The sequence below is a fragment of the Eublepharis macularius genome, chromosome 12, assembly GCF_028583425.1.
Source record: "Eublepharis macularius isolate TG4126 chromosome 12, MPM_Emac_v1.0, whole genome shotgun sequence".
In the NCBI taxonomy this organism is placed as follows: Eukaryota; Metazoa; Chordata; class Lepidosauria; order Squamata; family Eublepharidae; genus Eublepharis; species Eublepharis macularius.
Genome location: NC_072801.1, coordinates 3,365,329 through 3,386,244, shown reverse-complemented (window position 1 = coordinate 3,386,244; position 20,916 = coordinate 3,365,329). Strand labels below are relative to the sequence as shown.

General features: G+C 49.0%; 1 protein-coding gene across 1 annotated transcript in view; it reads right to left on the bottom strand.

Moving 5' to 3' along the window:
* Positions 1 to 11,547: 11,547 nt before the first annotated feature.
* HS3ST6 (heparan sulfate-glucosamine 3-sulfotransferase 6) overlaps positions 11,548 to 20,916 on the bottom strand; it is a 94,512-nt gene continuing 85,143 nt past the window's right edge. The window contains exon 2 of the mRNA XM_054993464.1: positions 11,548 to 12,481. Coding sequence (XP_054849439.1) covers positions 11,863 to 12,481 — 619 coding nt within the window. The 3' untranslated portion in view covers positions 11,548 to 11,862. The remainder of the gene's footprint in view (positions 12,482 to 20,916) is intronic.

Sequence of the window (20,916 nt, the reverse complement as noted above, 5' to 3'; positions counted from 1 at the left end):
TCTACCTGAACAGGTCAGGAAGGCTCACACAGTTCTGTCATTCTACAGAATTATTAAACAGAATTCTTCACAAGGACAATTTTGAAAGAGAATATGGCAGTAGTAAAATTATAATTGTTCTGGAAAACGCTTCTCTTAAAGGACAAAGGCTGTTTATTGTACGCATTTCCTGTTTTTACTGCAGTGTTTTCTAATTTTTGCATTTATTTCCAATTTTTGCATTTATTGCACCAGGTCATAATATTTTTATTGCATTGTTGTCTAACTTTGCAGTCCTATTGTATTATGTTTATTATTTCTTACACTGTTCCTACCATATCACTAAAATTTGTACACTGCCTTGAATAAGTGAATAATGTTTTTAAGAACTGCTGCAAGGCTGAGATCCAGTTTGGTGCAGTGGTTAAGAGCGGCAGGACTCTAATCTGGAGAGCCAGGTTTAATTCCCCACTCGTCCGCTTGAAGCCAGCTGGGTGACCTTGAGTCAGTCACAGCTCTCTCAGAGCTCTCTCAACCCCACCCCCCTCACAGTATGATTGTTGGGGGGATAATAACAACATACTTTGTAAACTGGTCTGAATGGGCATTAAGTTGTCCTGAAGGGAGGTATATAAATCAAATGTTATTGTTGTTGTTACTATTATTTGCCTGGGATAGGTATGTTCTGATGAATAAGGTTTCTTTGTGGCTTCTCTGCATTCAAATAGTCAGGATCCACATCAGTTAAGGGGCTTGGAAGAAGGGCCGTTTCCAGACGGCTTACCTGCCTCCGGAACGTTGCGCCATCTTGCGGGGAAAATGCGAAATATCACGTTTTCTCGTGCGAGTTTTGCGCAACGTCGTGCAAAACTCGCATGAGAAAATACAATATTTCGCATTTTCCCCGCAAGATGGCGCAACGTTCTGGAGGCAGGTAAGCCATCTGGAAACGGCCAAGGTTAGGAGAGAAGGGCACGAAGTAGTAAGACCTGCTTGGCACTGTCCATCCCTGTTGCCAAGTAGGCCCCCTCCCCTGCTTCAAAGCCTGCTATGAACTGTGTTAAAGTTTCCTGCGTTGCTGTTTTATTGCTGCACCAAAGACTGCTTTGCACGTGTGTGTTCTGGTACACGTGTCAGTTTCCTGCCTGCGTGTCAATTACCCTGCTGCTGTAATAGACTGTGTAGTTTACTGACTCCATGTTTGGATAACTGCACAAAGGACTCTCTTTCTGGGCAGCCCTGCCCTGACCTGTATCTGGGATTCCCAGTGTGTGTTTGGACTCTGTTACAAGTGTGCCCTGTGCCTGCATTGCCATCTGCCACGGACCGTGCCTGTCCCCTGCTTTGGACTGTGTTTTGTGTGTTGTTCCCCCTGCCTCCATGGAAGCCTGCCTCACATGGGCCCAAGCCGCTGCTAGCAGCCGGGCGCCTGCTGGGGAAACCTCCAGCGAGCCTGGCTAGGCGCTCCCTGGTCAGTTCCCGCCTGGAGCCTCCCGCGGGCCGGTCGCCGAGCTTGCCCTCGCTACCGGGCAGCCTGCTATCCAGCCCCAGCTATGCCCAGCCGGCATCCATGTTCTCAGGCACCCAGAAGACCCAGAGGAAGAAGACTGCTTTGAGAAGCCATTTCGGCGAAGCGGGCACACCACGTCCGCAGCGAGAGCCCCTCACCCCGCTCTGCATATCTTAGGAGCCGCCCCGGAGAAGGAACTAAGTGCCGACCATCCCAAGCACTTAGAGAATGCATCTCAAAGAAACCTCCGCATTCCAAAGCTGATGACATCAGGACAAGCCCTGTCCGCTGGAACATCCTTTCAGCCCACTTGGATTTCCCCCTCCCTCTTTTGTCCCCTCTTCCTGAGGTGTCACTTATCACAATCTGATTACCAAAGTGGCCCATCCAAGCCATTCAGTAGCCCATTAGAACCTTTGTTTTAATCTGTGAGAACCACCAAGTACAGCACCAGCCCCAGGGTACGTTTTGGGGTATTTAAGCTGGTCTCCCAGACCACTCGGTGCCTCGGCCATTCCCTATCCAGACCTCCTTGCTGTCCGTCTGTGGTCCCAGTGCTGGCATTGGGCCACCCTCGCTGCCGTGTCTCTGCTTCGCTCCAGGATTGTGAGTATTTCCCTTACCATCGTTGGGAACCCGCTAATGCGAACGTCTCTGTATTTCCTACTCTGTATTTCTTAGACCTTGTATGTTCTTTGTATGATTGTGCAAGCTAGGCTTACGCTACACTAAATACACGTGTTTGGACCTTACTCCTTGTCTGCCTCTTTTTCACTAGAGTGTCTGGGATCGGGACCTCCGTAAACATAGGTTATGATCCTCGCTTTATATTAATAGTTACAGACTGCTACAGCTAATTCCCCATTATAATAAAGAGCAGTTCTGGTAACATCCCTGCTTGGCACTGCACACCCCGGGAGCGCACGTGCCACATGTGTTCCCAGGGTGCCTGCTGGTAGCGGGGAATCTCTGGGGGGGGGGCTTGCCGCCTCCCCCAATTGCTGGTGGATCTGCAGGCAAGAGGGCAAATCCCTGGGAGTTTGCCTGCCGCTGGCGGCCATCTGGGAACCCTCCACCCAGAAGACCCCAGGTTCATTCGTCAGCATCTCCAGTAGTAGATAATGGGAAAGGCTTTCCCCTAAGAACCCAGAGAGTGGCTGCCAGCCAGAGTAGACAATACTGACCTCGACAGACCAATGGTCTCGTTTGGTGTAAGACAGCTTCTTGTGCTCCAGCCAGCTGCATATATTCATGACTGAGAGGCTGCTTTCCATATGATCCCAAAGCAAATGCTAAATATTGCTACTCTGCCCACTGCATTCAAGAAAATAAAATACATTTTCAACACCTTTGTCACTGCCTCAAGGAAACGGACTTCGCAGAAGTCCCTGAGATCCTCCCTACGTTCCTCGTAATGCCCGTCACTTTTCCTGCCCAAGTTAATCTCTGCTGACAGTGAAGGCTGGCCTGTCCAAACCCTTGACAGGGTCACATGGTAAGAAAGCCTGGGAGGGGGAAGTGGCAACGGGTGAGTGACAAGTTCATATGTTCACTCACTGACCCTGCCAGGAGGGGTGAAGGGAACTGACACTTTTATCCCCCCAAATGTTTAAATAGTGGTAACCCCGGCAGAAAATTCTGAGCGCTTTGGGGAAAGGGGGGCCTCCTGAGCTGCAGATTATGTGACCCCTTTCCCCATCCTCTCTGTTTTGGTTATGCTTCCATTTGCCTCTCAAAGAGAGGACAGTTTGCGCTCACCAGTGATGTGGAAGAACCCATGTACATAACCAGAAAACAGATACTGTGAGCTTTCTGAAGCACCTTTTAACACACCATCCCGAAGGTCATCCCATAAGCCGGCCCCTCACCTTTCCAGCCCTCAGAAAGCATCATAGACTCATAAGGTTGGAAGGGACCTCTAGGGTCATCTAGTCCAACCCCCTGAACAATGCAGGAAATTCACAACTGTTCCCCCCAAATACACACCCAGCGATACCTGCTCCATGCTCAGAAGATGACAAAACACTGTCAGGATTCCTAGCTAAACTGGCCTGGGGGAAATTACTTCCTGACCCCAAAGTGGCAATCGGCCTTACGCTGGCATGTAAGAAGGGGCCGCGAGAACTAAGCACTGATGCAACTCTTCCTGCCCTCCCTCTCATGATCTGCATCAGAAGCAGCAACTCTCGCACAGTGGTCCAAGCAACTCTGTGCAGAAAGCCAAGTACCCTCTCCAGCCTCAGAAAACAAGCTGTTCATAATTGGGTATCTCTTCCAGGAGTCCCAGGATAACTCTGAGAATGTTTAGAGTGAATGGCCTGATGAATAAATCTTATGTTGGTTCCAGAAACCGAATTAAAGGATTCCATGTTTGGGCCGTTAGTACAGTTTGTTGTTTAGCAAAGGAAGCATTATTATAGGTGGTTGTGAGCTGGTTCTGCTGGCTGGTGTGGAGAGAGAAAATAACAAAGCATACACTTACTTATACTTAGAAATGAAATAAGAGTTCTTTATTGTCTGAACTCCATACTCTGATATGAAAGGAGAGAGATATCCTATATACCTGTCTAGTCTAAGGATGGACATGGATGCTAGGACAAGTCCTGCATCCATGCTTTCAAGATGGAGGGAGAAGAGAGAGATGGTGTCTGGAACAAAGCCAGGCAGAGAAGGAGAGAGAGGGAGGAAATTCTGAGAATAGCAATCTACGTATCAAAGGGATATTCAGAGCAGTAAATAGTAAACAGAGTGCCCTGTCCTCTCTATCTTTCTAACTCTTTGGTTTGTCCCCTTCTGAAACCCGAGGAAAGGGACAGCGCTGAATCCTCCTTTTCCAACATGGTCGATAGTTAGGGTTGAACATAAGAAGAGCCCTGCTGGATCGTTCCAATAACCCGTCTAGTCTCGCAGCCTGTTTTGCACAGCAACCAACCGGATGTCCTGCCCACAAGCAGGAACCCAGAAACCAAAGCCTCTTCTCACTCTTCTCTCCAGCCACAGGCAATTGAAGATCTGCTGCCTCTGAACATGGAAGTTCTAATCAGGCATTATGGCTAAAAATCACTGATTGACCGCTCTTCCATGAAAGTCTCCTCCCCTTTGAAAGTGCCCGTCAGCATGTCCCATGGTGGTGAATCCCACAAGTTAACTGCTTGCTGGTCATGAAGAAAAGTAGAATGAGAAGTAGAGTGAAATGCTGAACCTCATACTTCATTTTTATGCATCAAGAAGGACTATTCCCATTCCACGCAACATAAAGAAAGGTCCAAATACAGAATAATCAAAAAGAGCAGAGCACACACGAGAGGAATGATAATACAGATGAATTTTAAAAAGAGCCCCTTGAAAGAAACACCTACTAAGGCCATGGCTGAATGGAACAAGGAAGAACAAGAAGGAATGACAAAAGGAAGGCAAGATGAAGAGAAGCAGAGCTTTTTTTCAGCTGGAACGCAGTGGAACGGAGTTCCGGAACCTCTTGAAAATGGTCACATGGCTGGTGGCCCCGCCCCCTGATCTCCAGACAGAGGGGAGTTGAAATTGCCCTCCGCACGGGCAATCTCAACTCCCCCCTGTCTGGAGATCAGGGGGCGGGGCCACCAGCCATGTGACCATTTTCTCTGAGGGCAACCCACTGAGTTCCACCTTCTCTTTTCCCAGAAAAAAAGCCCCGAAGAGAAGAGATAATTGACTTGTGGAACCCAAAAGAGAAGGTTTTAAAAACATGTTAGAGCAGGGAGTGCAACAGAAACACAAGAGAAGAGAAGAGAAGAGAAGAGAAGAGAAGAGAAGAGAAGAGAAGAGAAGAGAAGAGAAGAGAAGAGAAGAGAAGAGAAGAGAAGAGGCCAGGAATGCAGAGTTAGCCTAAAGAGAAGTCTCAGAGATTTGGGTTCATTGCCCAACACAACCAAGAAGTTCTCTGGACAAGGTTGGGCCAGAACTCCCTCCCTCAGCCCAAGAGGGTTCTTTGAAAGATAAAATGGGGGGAGGGCAGGAACTAAGCATGCCATCCTGAGATCTTTGTAGGAAGGGCAGGATTAAAATGAAAAGTACAAAGAAAATCAGGAGGAACGGACACAATCTCAGGCAAACGTTGGAAACAGACAGGTGACCACTACTTAAACCCAAAGAACAGTATATGAGTGAAAATTATGCCCCATTTTAGCAGACTATAATACTCCCTATCCCCACCCCAGACAGCAAACACAAATGCAAGCAGCAGAGAATTATAAGCGTATTAAACCAAGCTGCAAAAAGAAAAAAAAATAATGCAAAGACAGATGGGATTGAAATTAGATGAACAATTAAGCAAGGATCAATTTGGATTTAGGAAGCAAAGAGGAACCAGAGAAGACACTTTGACAATCCAAATATTGATAGGGAGAAGATGAGAAATTGGGAACGGACCTTTCTAGAGCTTTTCCTGACCTTGAAAATGCTTTCAATTGTCGTGGCAAGAATAAAATATCTAGGCAAAAGACAGAAATGGAAGAATAATACGAAACTTGTACAAGCCCTACAAAGCGATCGTCAGAAGAAACTGCCCCCAAAGGGGGGGAACGTATCAGGAGACGTCCCCAGGCGTTGGAAAAATATTGCAATCACAAGGCCTAGAAAACTGACATTAAAAAACAAGACATCTTTGGAAGCCCAATCCTGTTTTACCTCTTGTTCCCACAAAACACAGCCCTGCACTTCAGTTTTGGGACCAGAATAGCAGCAAAGGCCCGAAGAGATGTCACGCCATCAAAAAGACGTTCCCTTTGAAATGGACCCAGCCAGCAACTACCAAATAGCTCGACAGATCTAGCACAAAGCTATTGGCAAAGTGCCCCCCCCTTGCCCCATTTTGCAACTCTTAACTCCAAGAAGCTCACAGCGGTAACAAGAGGGCTAGTTTGAATGCAGCGGGATTGTGCTTGAAAACCCAACAGTTTCCCCTTTCAGTTGTCTTTCCCCTTCTTCTCCTCCCTTAAAGAGTTTGTTTTTATTGTCCTGGTCTAATGAAGTGGGGGTTTCACCTGGTCAGCCTCACAAGTGGCTGCTGTTCAGCGCCATGAATGCAAATACTTGACCCCGTGGACCAGGGGGCAGCAATTAGTTGAAGCAGGGGGTTCGTGTAACACTTCAGAAAGTCTTAATCCAGGCGGCCCGCCTCGACCGGGCTTTTGCCAAGAGCCCACAGAGTCCCCCTTAATGAGTCTGCAAGCCAAGGCTTTCAATGCATTTTGGGATCGCGTCAGATGCTTGAAAAGCTCCAGTCTATGTGGCATTGTGTAGCTTTAGAGATTCAGGCCTTTTTTTTGGGTAAAGGTGGGAGGGGAGGAAAAAGAGACCCTCCGCCCCAGCTCCCCTTTTTCACAAGGCAGACACAAACCAGCTTTCAGAACTGGGGCCCTTTCAGCACTTTGCATTTCAATGGGTCTCAGCCTCAATGTAAGCACTCAACTGAGAAATAGGATCACTATCGGCACTTCCCGGCATTCACGGGCCCTTGGGAATCTTTAAAGCCCTTGGCGGAGAATAATTTGGTCAAATGTCATGACTCAAAACAAAACCTACACAAGCAGGGTGCAGTCTATCACGTGGGGCGGCCAGCAAAAGTGACAACAGAGCCCCTCTCATCAGCTCTGACATCGCGGGCCACCTGATACGGTGCCTCCGTGGTGTGTGCGCGCATCTGCAACAAAAAGGCAGGTGGTCTTTGTGGGCCATAGTTTCATATCAGCATATCCAACTCCTGGACACTCAGCCAGACTACGCATGGAGGAGTGCCCCGTCCTCAGTCCCCAAACCACCAGCATTTGGGAGAGCATTCCAGACCTTTGAAAATACTCATTGGGCGTTGGCAAGAATTCCATGGGATGTTTGCAAACGCCCCCCCATGCACAGAGATGACTTTTCCAGTAACCCACTCTTCCTAATCTTCCCTGGGATGACTTTCTGCTGTGATTGATGAGAACTGTCGTTTTCATGACCTTCTGCACTAAACCAAAAGGCTGAGAAAATATTGCCCAACCTCAAGGATCCTGCAAAATCTGAGAGTGTGCTCACAGTGGCTACTGGCCCACTGCCTCTGTAACCATAATACCAATGGCCAGGGGTCTTTTCGTAGAAAAAGAGCTGGAGGAACAAATAACACATTAGCATATGCCACACCCCTTGCCAGCACCGGAAGTGTGTTATTAGCATAACTGATTTGCATATGCCACACCCCCTGACATCACCTATCCTGGCTGTTTTGGACCCAATCCTGGCCATTCAGGGCCAAAATTGGGCCCAAAATGGCCAAAATGGGCTGAAAATGGCCAAAAGGGGCCCCAAATGGTCAGGATCGGGCCGCTGCTGAGTGAGAAAGTGATCCACCACCCACCCGATCCGGGCCGTTTTGGCCCCAATCCAGGCTGAAACAGGCCCGAAATGGCTGAGTCAGGTGGGTGGGGCCACCTGACATGTGACCTCTTTGGGGAACTGCCAGAATGGTGTTCCTGCGTGCTCCCCCTCGAAATAAGCCCTGCCAATGGCAACGAGGTGTACATTGACTCCCAATGTTCGAAACGGTGAAGTGGTAGTATGAGTAGTATGAGAGTAAGGAGTGCTGGATTCAAAACCAAACATGCGGAGCATCCCTGTTGTTAGATTTTCAAGCTTATCACCTGCAAGGATTGAAGCATCCCTGCAAGGCCACGGATGAAGACACCGTCCCCTTCAGCCTCACTTTATCTTGAGCTGGCAAGGCATCCAACTGAACCCAGGATATTCTGCATAGAAGTTAGGCTCACTAGAGGTTTCAGGGAAGAATAAAGTGGGGTTGTTTTTTTAGATTTACACAGCAAAAGTTCACAGGCCTGCTGCAGTTGATACTCAATATGGTGATATTCAAAAAGAAATTGCCACCCCCTTCTAAAGCGCACTGTTGAAATCACTACGGCAAATATATAAACACATTTGGCGTATGCAAAACACAGGCCCATTTCATTGATTATAATAGCATCCAGCAAAGGTACAGACTAGTTGCATAGGCATGTCCACTCCTCAGAGGTTCCTGGGAACAGGAGACAGTGTGTGTGTGCGCGTGTGTGTTGGGGATCTCTCTCGGCACACTCACAAAGCTACAGTTCCCAAGAGTCTTTCAAGGAAGCCATGGCAGTGATATAAGCACTCCCTATGTTTGGCACATGGCTGTGCTCTCTGTGGGACTCAGAAAGCAGGCATCAGATAAAGAAAATCCTGGAGAGTGGAAGCCACGGTTGCACTCAATTTTCCTTGCCACTCAGAAGCATCTGTCTCCATTACCAACCTGAACTGCTTTGAAAGACTATGGGAGACTATAGTTTTCAAATTTCCCTCCTTATTATGGCCCCTGCCCCACACGGCTTTGGCATAGGCAGGTCCCAAGATTTCCAGTGTTGCTGTTTTCTGATGGCCTTCCTTCATGACAAGCTGAGAAGCTGGTTTGATTTGACCCACAAGGGACCACAATTCAGCCTCATACGAACCTGCCAGCTCTCCATCAGTCTTGAAAGTGCGGCCAAAATTTATCCTTCCAGAACTTGTTGATTGTGTGCAAAGAAAGGATGTCTGCAGAGGGTGGCTTCTCACAATACTGAATACAGTTCACTAGCTAGAGTGAACACACATACAATCCAGGTAGCGTACACTTGATTTTTTAATATGTGCACTGAGTAATTCTCATGTCACATTCAACACATGTTCAACCAAACATGTGATTGAAGCCTCACATATATCTTGATGCTAGTCCCCAGTTTCATTGTAAAGCAGGCATGTATTGGCCCTTTCTTACAAATAGGAGTACACATGTACTTGCAGGTTGTACGTGCGTTCACTATGACTTGTGAACCAGGGCTTCTCTCACTCGGCCCCGTGAAAACAGTTGCCTGCAAGTTCCACATCTCCACCTTTGAGCCTCACCCATCGTGCTTCATCCCCTTCCATGACTACATTCCTCTGTGATGGAAACAAGGTGTTCGTATGTAACAAAGAAGAAGCACCCCTGAACACACACAGAGTGCCTTCCCCCCTGTACATTGAATTGAGGGCCATGTGTCCTTTGAGAGCAGATGCCAAAATGTCTTCCCAGGTCCGTGCCCCCAGCAGCGGTTCCAGAAAATGAACATGGACAGGATTCAGAGAACTCAGTAGAAAAAAGGAGCCCGAACAGCGGTGCAAGAAGCGGACCATTTTCCTTTGTTCACAGTCATCTTCCACCCCCTGCTTTAGCTTTACCTGCCAGCCTGGGCAGCTCGAGAGCTCGCTGGCAACACAAATCCATCACTGCACAAGAGGGCAAAACCAGGAGTGGGGTGCGTGCGTGTGATCTTTCAAGCCTATCGCTTCCAGCAGGAAATCAAGCACACAGTCCAGGCTGGAGTCAGACACACATTTCAGCCTGCCAATGGGCCTATTGTTTTTTCAGTAAACAGATTAACAAACCTCTGAAGAGGCCCCAAGTGTGTCCGAGGCTTAAGAGCCCTTAAGCGTTACCTGTACAAACTTACAGCCCCATGAAGAGGCTTAGAACACAAAGAGCCCTTAAGCCTCTTGTTGTGGGAACAGGCTTCGTTTCCCCCTGTATGGAACACCAGGGAATTCGTCGCTTCCTCTGTGTTCTTGGGTAGAAAGTGCCCCGTTCGAGCCTGTTCCTAGAGGCACCCCTTGTGAACCACAGTTCTGTAGAGCACACATACAAAAGCAACTTGATTTCTGATGGTAAAAACAAAGGTAAATATCTGGAATCGATTCAGACCAACTTTTGGTATTTTCATTTTATTAGCTGCTAGAAGTTCTTGCAACCTTTTTGGGGGGAGTAAAAATCCATAAAAATATGGGTTAGCATTTGGCAGATTTATCATAATAATAACAGAATCCCTTGCCTCTTCCCCAAAGATTTGCTATAGGATGTTCCCATAGCAAGCCCTGCCTCCTAGCACCTGAAAACCCACCCAAAGCAGCATGATGCTCATGTGGTGGGCTCCATTGCAGGAGCGGAGCAAGTAAGAGCTTCTCCATTCACTTCAGTGGCAAGCAATGCTCAACACACAATTGCAGTACTCACCCGGCATGGCATGGGAGCTGTTGTATGGGCTAAAGGGGATAAGGTAATTTGGTTTATTTGGAATTGTGTTTATTTTGTACTCAATCAGAATTGTGCATTGTGCTGAATTCTGGGGCTTGCATAGATTATGCAAATTGCTATTAGTCTGCATAACTGACCCTGCATTTCTACTGCATACAATTATCCTTCTTCCATTCATAAGGGACAAGAGCTAGGAGCTGGGCAGCCTCAGCCCCACTCCCCTTTGGCAGTCTTATTCTGCAATTCCTCAGGCTTCTGCACTTGCACCAGGAATTGAATTGTACCACCATGAGGGCTAGAAGCTTGCTTTAAACAAAAATTCGCAGGAAACTCAATTCTGCAGCCAAAACAATTCTTTTTTTTAAAAAAAAAATGTGCAATCAAAAAAACACACACAGCCCTGCTTCTACAACAGAACCAGTGGCTGGGCCAGCAGTGTTCACAAGGGACCACAATTCAGCCTCATATGAACCTGCCAACTCTCCATCAGTCTTGAAAGTGCGGCCAAAATTTATCCTTCCAGAACTTGTTGACTGTGTGAAAAGAAAGGATGTCTGCAGAGGGTGGCTTCTCACAATACTGAATACACACGTTCTTGCATATGCGACACCAGCCATGCCCCTTCCCGCTATACACGGATCATGCAAGACTAACAGGGTTGGCCTCACCAGCTGCATTTCTGAACACTCTGGACTGGCAAGGAAAGATTCTGACATGCAATCTGCCAAACAAGAAACAGCAGATTCGGGGCTCACCAACTCCATCCAGTAAGTTCTGCTTTGCATGTCAGCCCCATCGTTTCTGTTCCTTAGCCAACCTTCTGTGCAAGGCTTGGGGCTGGTTGTTTCAACTATAAATCAATGGGGTGCCCTACAAGAGAAGAACTTAGAGGATGGAATGGATTTTCCTGCATGCGTTCTTGTGCATGCGCACACTCATTCCAAGACTTTCACAATTCATCTCTATTAGCCAGCTTTATTCTGAATGCCATTTCATTGGATCTTGAGTTTGCTTTGCTTTGCTGTTTTTTTTAAAAAATCTTAAATATTTTCTCTCTATTCCACAAGTGTACATTTCTCTCTTACAGGGAAGAGGTAATATAAATTAGAAAGAAAAAGGAACGCCCTGTGGAGATCCAACAGCCTTGCCCCAGAGCTGCGAACGCTCCAGCATTCAAAAGGGAAGGAAATGGGGTTTCTGTGGCTCTGCTAAGTGGGCCACTGCCCAGGCCCCCACAGTGGGCTCCATCTCCACCTTCTGTGAAGTGTTTCTGAGATCAGTCCCACCCAAAGTCCTGTCCCGTCATCTGATAGAACTTCATGTTGAAGGGCCGGTAGAACTCCTGAAGGCGCTGGATGACCTGTGGGTCAATTTTGGGGTGTGGCCGCCCCTTGGACTTGCCCAGACACCGTGGCCGGCTGCTCCCTTCCGGCTTCTTCAGGCACGGGAAGCCCTTGGTTTCGTTGAAGTAGAAGTGCTTGTCTGTCACCACCCTCTTGAGACCCAGGAAGTCCTGGACGCGGCCCATCTCCCCAGCCGGGTCCCTCACTAGTCTCTCCCCGCTGACAAAGAGAAATTTCGATAAAGGGAAATATCGCAGCCAATTGTCCAGGTGCTTGGCATAAATGCCAATCCGCACAGCACTCCAGGTGGTGTCAATCAGGCCCGTGCTAAGGTTCTTGAAGGCCAAGGCTTGGAAACTGGGGATGGCGGGGGTTTTGGACAGGGTCTGCGTGTAGTCCGAGATGGCCCGCGTCACCGGGTTGCGAACCACCACGATCAGCTTGGTGTCCCTGGACATGTTGTAAATGCGCCGTGGGGCTTCCTTTGTCACAAAGTAGCTTGGAGTCTTCTCCATGGTAATCTGCCCCTCCAGCGTCCTCGGCATCAGGTTTCTGTGGAAATAAAGAACACTGGTCAGAAATCGCTCATTGGTGACTATTTTACGGCTCCTCCCACTAGACTTCCCAGTTGCCTGCCATCTGTCAGGATCTGTCATGCTAAGAGAACTTAACCTAAGTCACACCATGTTAATCTGGGTAGTTGTTTAGTCTTTCTCTCCCTCCAGGTCCAGCTAAGCCGTGACCGCACTTTCCCTGGGAGAGGATGCTGCGTCTTATCTGTTTTTCTTCAGAGTCGACCTTGATGGACCAGCTTTCCCACAGAACAGCGCCCAGCAATGTGAACTCTGGGGGGAGGCTGGGAACGGAGGGTTTGATCTGTAACAACTTTCATTTTGTAACTCATTCCTAACAAAGCTTGTGCTCAGCCAGGATCTCCCTGGTCCTGGAATGTGGACATCTGGGCCTGTGTGCTGTCTTTCAAATAAACCTTTTGAAATCAAGAGACCTTGGCTCCTTGCAGAAGGGAGGAAGACAGACTCTGGCTAACTGGGATGCCATAGTCTGACACCATCTTCTAGGGGTTTGCCCCATTGCTCACCGATCACTGGAATGGGCAAGAGGTGGCAAACCCCTTGGCGAGCTCCTACTACTGGTGGGCAATCCAGAAAGCACACACTAGGTGTTGGGGAAAGGGAACGTAGAGGTTATTTCCCCTATAAACACGGCCACCATTTACTTCGCTAGGCCCATTTAATGTGGCCAGAGCATTTGAAGTCTGTGTGTGAGATGTTTTCCCTCAGCCCGTGACTCCAAGACAGCCAGGGTTGAAACAAAACAAGAACAAACTTTATTTACAAGGTGGAACATAGGGGTGAGCGGCTCTTAAACCAATAAACAAACTGGAGTCAAACGGAGAATATTTCAGTGTAACAGAACAGATTAACCGTCAGCTATATTTATGCTGCCCCCCTCTCAAACCCTCCTCTCTCAGAGTCTCTCAGCACGAGACCTCTTACACGGAGATGCTCAAGTGCAGAAAGATGCAATGTTAGCAGGGAAACTTAGTTTAAAAAGATGGCGCCACAGGCTCTGTCAGTTTCACCTCTCTACACTAGAGTAGTTTTGAGGGTTGCCAGGTCCAGGTTGGGAAATTCCTGGAAATTTGGGGGAGTGGAGCTTGGAGAGGGCAGGGTTTGGGGAGGGGAGAGGCCTCAGTGGGGTACAATGCCATAGAGTTCACCCTTCAGAGCATCCAGGGGAAATGGTCTCTGTTGCCTTGAGATCTGGTGTAATTCTGGGAGGTCTCCACCTGGAGGCTAGCATCCCTAGTAGTTTTAAAAGGCAGAGCAGGCAGAGATCGCTCTCAGACAAGCCCTGGGCTGGACACGTGCCCCTCGTTGCTGCCTCCCCAGCACAGTGGATCTAGGTGCCGTGGCGAGCAGCGCTTTTCTCCCCCTCTTCCTCTTCCTCCTCTCCCCTCCCTCTCTTGTTTGCACTGAGAAAGACGCTCTCTCTCTCTCTCTCTCTCTCTCTCCCTCCCCCCAGTCCCCCTTCTTTTGAGTTGCTCCAAAGGTCCAGCCAAGATGCGAAGCTGTAAACTGAGGTTTCTGATGCCCCTCGAAGCACCACCTTTTGCAGCTGTTGGTGGAGGGAGGAAGGGAAGAAGGGAAAGTGTGGGGGAGGGGAGGGGAGAAAGGGGGAGGGGGTTTGTTAATTTCATCCGTGCCTCTGAGGAACCTGCTGGCTCTGCCTTTTAAAACTACCCCAGTGTAGAGAGGAGGTGAAACTGACAAAGCCTTTGGCCCTGTCTTTTTGAACTATGCCCCCCGGCTACCACTGCATCTCCCTATACTTGAGCATCCTCATGTAGAGTGACTCCCAAGCAGCTCCCCAAATCCTCTTTTCCCACCAACTAAGACTAACTCTCTTTGGCCAAGCATTTTGTCCACTCCTATTGGCTATCTCAGGAGAGGCGGAGCTAAAGCCAGCCCTGTCCATCACACCATGTATGGGCTCAAACAGACAAGATGAAGACCACGCCTCTTGGTCTGTCCATCAAATGCAAACTTAAGGCTCAAACAGTCTCAATTTGCCTTGGCGTGGGCAGCCCAGGGGGAAGTTAGCCCTTCAACCTCCCCTCAGACTCCTTCCATTTTGCAGCTATCTCCCCTCTTAATTCAAAATCAAGACAGGACGTGCTCCCTGCCACCACCAACAAAAGGGATATTCTTAGTATCTACAGAGAAATTATAAACTCTTTAGATACTGTTGGAATATAGCAGAGGCAAATCCGCTTCAGGGTCTCTGTGTGGTTTATTCTCTGGCTCTTAAAAAAAAAAGATAAAAACCCTCATCTCTCTTTGAAAGGCAAGAAGCCCTCCTTGTATTCCCGATAATTCTTGAAAACAAGCCCTCTGGATTTCTGCCACTTCCTTGGTTAATAATACTTATGGGAGTTACAACGATAACACTTTGCACAGAGCTGTTTACAATCCAGACTTCACAATTGGGCGCCATGTGAAGAGGAGAACAGAAAGAGAAGAGAATGCCACACCCTAATCTCCAACTACAAAAACAAACCACCATTTTCTATGGGCAAAAAGCAAACGCTGCCACCTTGGCCAACGGGCTCCAGTTCCCAAAGCAAGACATCCTCGCTTGAAGAAAAGAACAGTTTTGTTCAGGCCTTGTGTGGTGTGTCTTCCAACAACCGTTTTGTTCTGATGTCATTTTTCCCATGGTGGCCGTTTTCACACTGCTTACCGGCCACGGAACATTGCGCCAAGCTCCTGGAACGACAGCATCTTCCTGACGCTGTCATTCCGGGAGCTTGGCGCGATGTTCCGTGGCTGGCAAGCAGCATGAAAACGGCCGGTAATTCAACATTTTAAAAGACGGATTCTTCATCATCCCATGTTCAAACAGAAGCCTTATCAGGCAACATCTTCTAAATATAAGATTTCCAGAAAATTTGTTCTTCATTCTGGCCTCAGACGAGAGTTAGCAGTAAAAACTAGCCAAAAAAATATTCTATTTGATCTTGCTCTTGTGGATCTGGCAAAGTCAGTGCTATCAAAATTATAAGTGTTTCTGTGCCTTGGAAGGAGACAATAATCCCTTTTTTACATAGCTGCCCTTTGTACTACAAACACGTTTTTCTGTTATTTGATACAGATGAATTTGTAGCATACAAAGTTGCAAAATCACTATGATTGATTTGTTGAGGACGAAGTACAAAATGGCAGAGGTGGCCCTTTGATCTGAATAATTCCCTGTTCTGTTTTAATAAGGCCCCTTCTACCAGGGCTGGATTGAGGGGGGGGCAGGGGGGGTAGTCTGCCCCCGGCGCCGCCAGGGAGGGGGTGCCGGGAGCAGCTGTCAGCTGCCAGGAGCGCGTGCGCAGCCTCGCAGCCCCCTAGGAGCGCACAGGCAGCAGCACGGGCAGCCTCGCAGCCCCCCACGCGGCCTTTCATCTGCCCTGCAGGATAGGGGGCGGCCGGCTTGTCATGCGCCCCCTGTCCTGCAGGGCAGGCAAAAGGCAGCACGGGGGGCTGCAAAGCCACCCGTGCCATTCACCTGCCCCGCAGGACAGGGGGTGGCCACCTTTATGCCACCAGAATATTGCCTGTCATACCAATCCGCACCATCTTTCCCAGACCATCCAAATATTTTCCCGCCCTCCCAGAAACTCAAGAGTTTGTCAACGTTCCCTTGGTGACGCAGCCACCCTGAAGCCATCAGAATGCCCGGGAACGCGAGAGGACATCACAAAAGCTCGGCCCACGGCTGGAGAGAGGGACCCTAAGTGGAAAGGCTACTCTCGCAAACACCACAGTGACAAACAACAGGCTACATATAGACCATTATAATATTAATCACTTGCGATTTCTGGCAGAGCAGGTCCTGGACACAATTCTCTGTCTCTCTCTCTCGCATCTTTTCCATTTCATATCCATTGACTATTTCACTCAGCGCAACCATTTGGGTCCTTTTAAAAACTTTAGTTCTACTCAGGGCTTTTTTTCTAGGAAAAGAGGTGGTGGAACTCAGTGGGTGGCCCTCAGAGAAAATGGTCACATGGCTGGTGGCCCCGCCCCCTGATCTCCAGACAGAGGGGAGTTTAGGTTGCCCTCCTCGCCACTCAGCGCAATCTCAACTCCCCTCTGCCTGGAGATCAGGGGGCGGGGCCACTGGCCATGTGACCGTTTTCAAGAGGTTCCGGAACTCCGTTCCACCGCGTTCCAGCTGAAAAAAAGCCCTGGTTCTACTTCTTGTTTCCCTGTCCCAAGCCCAGAGGTGCCACCTGTCAAATATTAAGGCTTTGTGTTTTCAGATCTGGCCTTTGGTCACAGGACATTTCTGGGTGGGTGGAGATGGTCATGAACTTATTGCAACAAGCCTGTCAGGACTGTTGCCAAGGAAGGCTTTTAAAAAGCACCCAGAATAGTTCCACGTCGATGATTTTAATGATAATCAGATGTCATAAATTAGGAACGACTGGCAGGGGCAGAAGAGAGAAGGAAAGAAATGCACAAGAAAGAATCCCCATCTTCCTTCCCTGAAGAGAAGCTTTCTTGCAGGGAAGCGCGCGCGTGTGGATCTCCTCCCATTTTTGGGAAAATCCAAAACCATCTTGCGGACTCAATGCTCCATCAGGGTCCTCCCCACCCAAAGAACCCGCACAGGGAGCAGGCAAGTGAGACACGCCAACTGGCCCCTGCAATATGCTTCCACCCTCTCAACCAGGAGACATCAACAGATGAGGATTGCCAGAAGCACACGGACAGGGCAGGGCAGGGCTTTCCCCCCGGGAGCTGGCAACCCCAACGAAGCCAGCCTTATGTTACTTATGCAACGTAATTCGTGTCCAGGATGGCATCTGTGCCCGTCAGGGTGGAAATGAACACCCAGGATGGCTGAACGGTGTGAGGTCACTTCTCATGCCAGAAAGGTGACCTCTTTGGGGGCTCTTGGCACAGACACCCAACCACCCAGGCCTTTGAGACTGACACCATCACCCCTTCCAAAATGTCACTAATGAAACATGGAGACCCCACCCCATCAAGGCCCAGGCCATTCATGTCCCTTTAACATTGCGAAGAAGTTCTTTTATTTATTTATTTCATTTATATCCTGCCTTTTTCCTCAGTGGGGAACCAAAACAGCTAACCTCATTTTCTTCTCCTCCAATTTATCCTCACAACAATCCTGTAGCTGAGGGAGCCGAGGCTGAGAACGAGACTGGCCCCAGGGCCCCCAGCCAGCTTCCACAGCAGCGTGGGGGTTCAAACCTGGGCCCCCCAGGCCCTTGTCTGATGCTATAACCACTGCACCACACCTGCTCTCTCTGCTAGCTTCTGAAGCAGCAAGCAGATCACAACAGTGACCCTTCAGGTGGGCTTCAAGGTGACAGAACAGAGTGCCCATTGTCAGAGTGGAACCAGCCACACTGGCCGTGTGTAGAGAAGCACTGTGACTCAAAACCCATGCAGCCATCTTTAATATTGGGTGGTTGCAGGGAGGGTGGAAAGAGGAGCACAGTGGCTCCATGGCACCCACATGTGGGCATTTACATGGTATGTGCAATTGTGCCCTGTGGATCTTGTGCACTGTGCACTGTGGATCTTCCTCATCCCATCTCCCACTTGTAGTGAAGCCAATGAGGAATCAATGCACACAGGCTGGAGTTATTCTGCCTAGGATTGCACAGCCAGAGATTTAACTTCTAGGGACTAAAGGAAGTTTAGAAACCTGAAGATGTTTCACAAGACCTGTCTGCACACAACCCACATTTTAAAAATGCATTCCCAAGGATGGGGGGACGAAATAGGGAGAGTTAGTGGGATACTGGTAAAGAGGGGCATTTTGGGCCACTTGATGCAGCACCCCAACCATATGCAAGCAGGTCTGGGCAGCCACCATGCCACAGCATTAACCAAGGAAGGGTCCAAAGCTAAGAACAAGCCGTTAAAAGGATGAGACCTGAGGAACTCACTGCCACAAGATGGCCAAGGGTTTAGATGGATTTCAAAGGAGGACTGGTCAGGACAGATTAATGGTTATTAGTCATGATAGTCTGACAGATCCACTGGGTGCCAAATGCCTGTGACTGACAGGGGAGTTGGCAGCAGGGGAGGGGGGCCTGCCATTTGGTAGCCCTGCCTGCGGCTTCCGACTGGAAATAGGATGCCCCTGGACCATTAAATTCAGGTCAACGTGATCCACTTGAGTACAGCCTCCTGACTTTGCTCAAGCTTTCCCCAGGCTCAGTCCGTCTCTGGATTCAACCAGCCACCCTGTCCTCCGAGTCTCATGCAAACTTCTCCCTGTCGAATGCCCCCAATAAACAGATGCCAAGCACTCCACGGCCTTCTGTTCTTCACTTAACAAGATACGAGGAGTTGCTGCAACTCTGCAGGGCCCTCTCCAGCCAGACACTTCTATCCTTCAAGCGAGCGCCCAGCTCCATGACGGATGGATGAATCCCTCTGTGTTAACGGCTTAATCCATGTTGGCCGTATGTGGGCAGCAGCAGTACCAAAGTGCAAAGCCTCTTGAACGGTGCCTTTTAAAAAGCTAATTCCTGTACTTTCTGCTATGCTTACATAATGGGATATTCTGGACTGGTTTCCCCTATCGCAGGTTCAATCAGACAATGAGGGGAGCAGAAAAGTGGTGGTGGGGGGGGGGGAAGAGACCTTGAATCCCTTGGGAGCGCCACCTGCAGCAACAGCCTCACGGTCGTTTGGGGTGTTCACAGGTGGGCCGAGACTCTGAACTGGCTCCAGTGCTTGAGACTGGCTTCTCTTCTTCCTCTGAATTACCAGCAATCACATTTCTATCCCGTCCTTCATCCGAGGAGCTCAGGGTCCCCTTCCCACCCCTCATTTGAGCCTCACAACAACTCTAGGGGATTGGCTAATTGCCACGGAGACAGGAGTTAGCAGAGCCCATGCCATGCAGTGGCTAAGAGTGTCCTCTTTGGGTCTGAGTTCAAATCTACTCAGTCCTGAGCCTCACTAGGTGACCTTAGGCCAGTTACTCTCTCTTTCAGCTTAACCTACCTCACAGGGTTGGTGTGAGGGTGATTGGGGGAAGAACCATGCATGCCATCCTTGGAAGAAGGATGGGATGAAGATATAGGCCACATAGGCACCCGGTGAATTTCATGGTTGGGTGAGGATTTGAACCCAGTTCTAGGGCTGACACTCAAATCCTTGAAAAAACGCTTCTCAGGGGTTGATGGTGAAAAACTGTTAACGAAATGAGGAGGCGGGTAGGGAGCTATGAGAAGAGCTAAAAGAACATGTTTTTAAAAAGGCATGGTGTAGCTGGATGGGTCGGATCAGATCCACAATCCACCAGAGCTCTGTACCTGCCATTGGGAATGTATGAATCATCCATGAGAAACTTTGTTGAGCCATTCAAGCCTCTTTTAGGTTCCTTTAAAGCCTCTCAGATGTTTTGCCAAAGAAGGTACTCCAAATTTGCTGGAGGCAGAATTCACGGCAAGCAAGGATCAAAGCCCTTTGGAGGGACAGCCCTAGTCTTTGTGGATCTCTCTCTCTTATTCCCTTTGAAATTCATCTTTGGGATGGTTCTTTGCCCATGGAAGAAGAACCTTCCAAAATGCTTCACTCAGTTTGCTGGCAAGTCAACTCCAGAGTAAAGATTTCCTTCCCCATCACATGATCGGCCTTTGGCACCCAGCATCACCGTCACCCTGGCCAAACTGCTCAACTGACCCCTTTAAGTGGGGTGGCCAGAATTGAATGCAGGACCCCAAATGAGAGACAGGGTGCTATACAGTAGCTATACAGATTCAAACCCCTGTTCAGCCATGACTGAGGTGGCTGACTTTGGGCCAATTACACTCTTGCCCAGCCTACCTCACAAAGTTGTTGTGAGGATAAAATGGAAGAGAGGGAACCATGTATGCCCCCTAGCACTTCTCAGAGAAATGCGAGAGAGAGAAATGTTAATAGACAAATGTGATTGTGCCAATATTTTTTCTAAACGAAGCAGAACCTTCCATTGTCATCTCCCCCCATCCCCCCCCCGATCCTTGGCAAGTCTTTGACCTACCAAACCCTTCACGCACACAAGCACACACACACACACACCCCACTGGGACAAGTATTGCCTTGCGGGAGTGAGAGCAGAACATCAGAATGGCTTGTGGAAAGGGCAGCCATTTGACTGAGAGACCATTTAACTCGAGCCTTCATCTAATTCCGCGGCTTCTCTGAGGTCCCGGGTGAGAATTTTTGTGATGGCCCAATGGGACAGCATCATGGCCAAGCACCAGCGCCCCTTCTCAGCCCGCGCTCTGCAAACATCACCTTTACAAAGGGCGTAAACATTTGCCGGTTGCCACCTGGCTGGCCATGAGAAAGAGCAGCATCCCGTTCAGAGGCCTCCAGAATCGGACAAGCAGGGCATGGGGAAGGGGCAGCTGCCCCTGCTTCCCCCCAGCAGGCAGACAC